The sequence below is a fragment of the Talpa europaea genome (genome assembly GCF_964194135.1).
Source record: "Talpa europaea genome assembly, chromosome: 15".
Classification (NCBI taxonomy): domain Eukaryota; kingdom Metazoa; phylum Chordata; class Mammalia; order Eulipotyphla; family Talpidae; genus Talpa; species Talpa europaea.
In genome coordinates, this window is record NC_140083.1 from 6,865,748 (window position 1) to 6,872,519 (window position 6,772).

Genomic DNA, 6,772 nt, shown 5'->3' on the forward strand with positions numbered 1-6,772 from the left:
GAGGACTGGGCCTTGTAGAAGCTGTGACCCAGGAAATAGACCCAGGGCCGGGGTGCAAGGCCTCACTTAGGAGCCAGAGCTGCTTCCAGGTGACACCCACTCAGGGAATAGTGTTCGTGGGTCACAGGAGTGACACGATCTCCCCAACACGGGGCTGGGGTCAGTGAGACTTGGGTTCAGCCCAATCGGGCCCGACTGTGGCAACCTGAGCTCAGGGTCCCTTGGGAACAGGAACTGCCTGCTCCTTGGCTCCGCTTTGATGTGGAGGCAGGTCGCCCTCCCCGTTGAAAGTAAAGCGATGGAGGCCAGGCTAAGTTTCTCACAGGCAGGAACTTTATTGCACCCCCGGATGAGGTTCGCCAACCCCCAGCGGGGTCGAAGAAGTCGAGTTGTTGTGCCAGGGAGATGTCCTTTTGTAGGGTGAGGAAAGGTTAGGCGGGAAACTGGGTATGCGGAACCAAAGTGGGTTTTATTGGCAGTTTCTGGTTGATCGCTGTCGGGTCCTGTTTGTGTCGGGTGGGGGCCTCTGTTTCCAGGAGCTGAGGCAAAGGAGGAATCCCTCTGGGGTTTCCAGGCCCCTCCTTCTGCCCGCGGCCTGGGGCCCTCACCAGGTCCCCTGCACCGACCTTACACCCCTCTGTGGGGACCCCGCGGCCTCACATCACGGACACCCCCTCAGCATTAACTGTTAGCCATGAGCACAGCTGCTTCCCACCTCCAATAACTTCCAGAACCTTCTGTCCCACCCTTCTTCTGGGTTCACTGTGACTGCTCTAGTCTCTCCGGTGGCCTCCCTGGTTGGGGTGTCTCCTCCGGGTGGCCCCCCACCCCTACCTTCACCCCTGGATGACAGGATCTGACTTGGCTTGGCGTGAGCTGCAGTGAATTGAGAAACTCTCTAGACAGCAGCAGCCGGGCTCAGGAGACAGAGAAACACCCAGTTAATGCATCTTAACTTTGGGCCCCTCCAGAGAGAAGCACAGGGCAGGTGTTTCCCCTGCTTCAGCAGCCACAGCTGGCTAATGCCCGAGCATGGTTTGTCTTCTTTCTCTTAAGGGTGAAACAACCTTTCCTACCTGCATGCTGCCTGCTGAGCTGGCAGAGCAGCCCTGAGACCCCGTGGCCGGCACCATGGGCGCTAACGTCAGCCATGAGGAGGACGCAGGTAGTCAGCCTCTTCTTTCTCTGTTCCCACTGGGGCCCAGAATTGTCGGTGGTGCCTCCAGGCTGAGTTCACCTCTAGGGTATCAAGAATTGCGAAGGGGATTGATTTTGACCTGCAGCCCCCAACAGGTGTCCAGGTGAGCCCCCCACCCCGGGTCTGTGGGTCGTCTTGCCTCGAGCAAAGTTCTGACCTGAGACTGTTCACAGTCGTCACATGATTTGTCCACTTGATGTGCGTGTTCCCTGGTTTCACTCTGAGAACTCGGCACGTGTGTTCTGGGTGCTGTCCTCACCCTGCTGGAGGCGTATGTTATGTGTAGTATTCTCCTTCTAAAGGATAAAAACGTGTGAATTATAAAACATATCTAGATGCCAGAAATCAGATAATTAATTCAGGATGCTGGGCATCCTAGAGCAAGGTGCTGCCAGGGTTCATTCCTGGTGAGACTCTCCCTGGTTTACAGATGGTGACTTCTCTTGTGTGTGTCTAGAGAGAGAGAGATCTGGTCTCTTCCTCTTGCAAGCACAGTGTTTTCAGAGGAGGGTCCACCCTATGACTTCACTTAACCTCATCTACCTCTTGGAAACCCCGTCTCCACCTGCAGCCATTTAGGTGTCAGAACTTCAACACATGATCCTGTTAGGGACACAATTGTGTCCATAACACCAGGTGACGCCATCCAAAGGACCCAGGTGACAGCTGTTCAGGAAGATTATCACTGACTCCTGAGACTCAACCCCAGTTTCTCTCCACCTCAACCACCTTTGTTTTTTCCATCTAGACAGCAACGACTCTCTTGCCATTCAATATATCCTGAACATGATGAACGATGAGGACTTTCATGAGCTGCTGGCTGACAATAAAATCTGGAAGGCACTTGTGGATAAGAATGTTTTGTCCAGGTAACCTCCACGGGGTGTCCCAGGAATGTCACCCAGATGTCCCTCACTGGGCTGGTTTCCTCCTAGCAGGCACACCTGCTCCAGGCAGTACCCTGTGATTGTGGTGAAGGATGTTCCTCCTTAACAATCCATGAGGACTGTGTTCTCCATGCCATTTGCTGGCAGTGAATGGCATTGGGTTGAGAAGAGATGAAGTCTGCAGTGAGCATTAGTGTGACCTTGGCAAGTGACTCACCCATTCTCTGCCTTAGTTTCCTATCTGTTCAATGTTGTTGTGAGGAAAACAAGAAAATAAAGGTAAAGTGCTTAGCATAATGAATGACAAATAGTAGTGCTCAGTTAGTGTTCACTTTTTATAAGCTTTCTAGAAAGAAATAGGGTCTAAAAGCCTTCTTCCTAGAGATAAGAGCCAAGCAGGATTTCCTTTGGAACAACTCAAAAAGTATTGCCACATTCAGGTGTGTTCCTGGGGACTGTGGCTGGAATCCCCAGGAATTCTACAAACACTACAGAAACCGTCTATACTGTAAGGTAGAAAGACTGGAGCAGAGTTGGGCAGAGTTGGGTTAGGGCCTGATCTATTCCTTGCCAGCTCTGGGGCTCTGAGCTTATTCCTGGATGTCTCACATTTGTAGTCTGTCCAAGGAAAAGAGCAATTCAGTCTGATAGGATTTTGGTGAAGGCCTTAAGGCGGACTGTGTGGTCGACAGTGACAGTGGGAATCAAACACAATCATCTGGTCCAAGGGTTCTTTCCTCCCTGATTTGATCCTCTCATTGCTGGGCATGGGGAATAGTAGGTGATTGTTTCCTCCATAATCTTTCTGGGTGGCTGAGGGGAAGTGTTGACTGTTATTTGGAAACCTCTTCTATTCTACATAGAGTAGCTTCTCACGCATGGGAAGGCAGTGTGGCCCAGTGATACTTCTATTGTCAGCATGTGAGTTTGCAAAATTTGAGTAATTTGAAGGCTACTGAGGAGACTGCCTAGTCCCCTCCAATGAAGGAAGGAATTCCTCACCTACTACAAAAGCAGGACTTTCAGGCTTAGTGATTCTGACAGATGGGTTTTTACATCCCCTGGCTTGTTAAGAGGCTCTATAAAGTTGCACATGGCCTGGGGATGTACACAAAAATAAAACTGTCAGCAGCTAAAATGTGTGTTAGGCTGGTGACACTTGAAAGGTCAGGGATGTGGGTGAGAATTCAGAGAGGCATCTGGAGTGGTCAAGGAGAACCATGTTTAGTAGCAAACATCCTGCTTCCCAGTCATTTGGGGCCATGACTTGCCTAGTGACCTTCAACTGACAAGATCAATGGGCATCAAACTTGGAAGAGAGTAGATAACAGGGAAAATATTCATTACTGTCCCTTCTGGCTCTGATTTATTTTTAATTCTAAGTATCCAGTGTGCCAAAGTCCCATGACTGAGGGTTAAATCCCCCAAACTGAGCTTTTCATACCAACTGCAAATTTCAGGGTACCCAACCACTCTCAGTTTCAATTAACTCCCTAGAAGAACTCAGAACTCACTGACAGCTGCTATGCTCACAGTTACAGTTTATTACAAAGAACAGATACCTGTTAAAATCATGAAAGGGAGAAACGCAGAGTCTAGGAGCATTTGAAATCTTGTCATTTGTCCTCAGGAGGCGTTACTGTGCTCCTTGAGTGTCTGAAATACACGTGGAGTATAGCCAACCTGTGGAGCACACCCTGTTAAAGAAAAACATTATCCTGACACTTGCTAAAATAGTACAACAGAGTTTACTCAGGACTCTTGTGATAGTGTCAGGAGCATAGTGATTGATGAGAGAGACTAGGCTGAATACAACAAAACAGGTGAGACTTTCTAGCCAACAAGGAGAGTGAGTAGGTGAGTAGAAAATCACTAGAGGGGACATCAGGAGTAGGAGGATCCTTGCTCAACAACAGGACTCTTGCTAAAGACGGGCAGGAGAAAGACTTCTACATGAGAAGTGGAGGACATCTAGGCTCCAGCCACTCCCAGGGGTCAGGAATGATACCACAGGGCCCTAAGCCCTCATCAGATATCTCAGTGCTAGACAGATCAGCGACCAAGGGCACGGCAAGTAAAGACATTCCTATCCATCAGGACATTCTAGAGATGTCAAGATCAAGGTGAAGGGCAAAAGGCAGGGCTGTCTGTAGGTCAGCTCAATTCTTCACTGCACACTCAGATTCTCTGAGCAAAGTTGTTTCTGCTCCAATTCTACTTCTCTTCGTTCTTACTCTACAAACACCTGCTGTGGTGATGGTATTGACCTTCCCTTGAGCAAATAGCTACGATGACTTATGAGCATCTAAAATGACATTTACTTTTTTATGTTCTGATTGAATAAATACTGGAAGCATCTATGATGCTTGAAATATTTATTGTTGATCGATAAATTCTTTAAACTTGCAAAGTTGTTTTCCATTTGTCATATTGTAAAAGCTCTGTAATTTCTAACGTTTGGACTGTAGTGAGTATTGATTCCATTGGGCACATAAGCAAATGGCCTGTTTTTAGCACCTGACTTTCATTATTACAGGGATGAAGCAGAGGAGATATATGAAGTTCTGAGAGGTCTGAAAACAGACCCAGCCACGGAAGATAACAATGAGCAGGAGTTCAGGAAGTGGTTTCAGAAATCCTATCCTCAGATGCAACAGCAGCTTAAGAAGCACATTGGCCAGCTCGAGGGACTTGCAGACAAGGCAGACAAGGTACACAAGGACTGTACCATCGCCAATGTAACAGCCAACTCCACCGGCTTTGTGTCTGGCATTCTGACCATTGTTGGCTTGAGTCTGGCACCAGTGACAGCAGGGGTCAGTCTGGGACTGACAGTAGCTGGGGTGGGGCTGGGAGCAGCATCTGCTGTGACCGGTTTGTCTGCCAGCGCCGTGGATAGGAAGAATATGTCCTCTGTAGTAGCTGAAGCTAAAGCCCTATCAGCTGAAATCAATGAAGAGAATGTGGTCAAGGAATTTCTACGTAAGTGCCCACCCGAGGTAGTTTCCTTAGGGCATGAGAATTTCAGGCGCCTGCATTACATTCACAAGGTGGCCCTTTTTATCCAGAGGGTCCAATCCAAGCCTCATGTAGCAGACATTTTTTCACGCCTCATGTCTAGTGAAACAATGAGAGCCCTAAATAACCTTCAAGTCGGGAAAGGTTTTGCACTCGCTGGTCTGAGATTGACAAATACAGCCCGGATCTTCGGTACAGTCGCTGCTGGCGTCACTACTGTGGTGGATGTGGCCGGCGTAGTGGCAAACTCGGTGGAATTGCACAAGGGGGCAAAGACACCGTTGGCTGAAAACCTGAGGCAGGAGGCCCAAAGGATGGAGAGGTATTCGGAAGACCTGAGCCGGATCCATGAGCGTCTGTGTGGTTTCTGACTCTGCGACCCCCAGGGCCAAGTAAGGAGCAAGGACTTGTGTTGACGAGGTGTGGTGGTCCTTGCTCGAGGGGGGAAAAACACAAAATGAAGTTTATGGACCTGGGTGTTAAGGAGTTTGGCAATTCTGTAGCTGAGTCAGAGTAGGATTAGTGAAGCTGGCATGTGAAAAGGCAGGAACACAGCTTGGAAAAAGGGAGGAGACTAGAGGGAAGGGGATAAGGAAACCATTTATTTTGGACTGAACAAGACGGGGGGCAAGAATAAAGTGGGGTGAAGGAACAGGCGATGGGAAGACCAGTAACATTACAAAATTGAAGATGAGAGAAAGTGAAAGAGTTGAAATTGTTGGGATACGGGAAAGCAACAGCGGCTCCTCTGTTAACCCTCCCCGTGGTCTGACATGCTAGAAAATATGGCCTGACCCTAGTTTTAGTGTCAACTCCCAGCTGTCCAGTGTGAATATATTTTTGTCTTCTAGCGGCTTTATCTTGATTACAGAGTGACCTCTGGTGGTGGTGGTGGTGGTGAGAACAGCAGATTGGGTGGGAGAATGGTCAATCACTGGTGCTCTTTGGAACCAGGTTTTCCCTGGAGACAACTGAGGACCAGTGAAATTCCAAAGGCTGTGTTGAAGCAGTGACTGATTATTTTTTTTTTTAAGGAGGGGAGTGGAGAATGATACCAGATGCCAGCACCGGGCAAGGAACTTGATGTGTCTCAAGATCAACCATCTTGTGATCAAGAGCTACACATCTCTGAGCCTCAGGTTCCTTACCCATTGGGGGAATTGCTAGCAAAGATGATAGTTCATGACTGTCTGTTTCTCCTCCACTTGCACTTTATAGACTGCTTCAATAAATCTGGTGATACCCTGAGACTTTGTTGTGTTGATGGTCTTCCTTGGGTTCTGGATTGACATGTGGCACGTGAGGTCAACTAGGGGCAGAAGGGCTTGTTTGTAGGTGTGAGAGAGGGTCACCAATAAAAGAAGGGACAGAGAGAGACAGCTAGACAGCAACATCCTCACCCCAGCGACCCTCTCCCTTTACTAAGGCTCTTACAAGGCATTCTGGGAGGGCCTCCCTGTGTTGACCTTTGTGGTACTGCCCCTGCCCATCCTCCACACTGGGCCAGAATAACCCTCAAGAACCTCTTTCTAACTCGTCAATGGCTTCATATAACTCCTAGCACCAAAGCCCCCCTTATTCCAGCCTGCAGTTCCCTGAGAGCAGAGGTGCAAGCAAGTCTCAGCCAGGAGCAGGACTGGGAACTCAAGCAACAGAGGAGAATTCAATC

At 48.8% G+C, this 6,772-nt stretch overlaps 1 protein-coding gene across 1 annotated transcript; it reads left to right on the plus strand.

Moving 5' to 3' along the window:
- Positions 1 to 1,131: 1,131 nt before the first annotated feature.
- On the plus strand, positions 1,132 to 5,474 carry LOC311184717 (apolipoprotein L3-like; the record flags this gene model as incomplete). The annotated part of the gene is made up of 4 exons (XM_084254907.1): positions 1,132 to 1,165; positions 1,947 to 2,067; positions 4,622 to 5,067; positions 5,284 to 5,474. The coding sequence occupies 4 exons, from the start codon at positions 1,132 to 1,134 to the stop codon at positions 5,472 to 5,474; spliced, it is 792 nt and encodes a 263-aa protein (XP_084111033.1).
- Between the last annotated feature and the right edge of the window lie 1,298 nt (positions 5,475 to 6,772).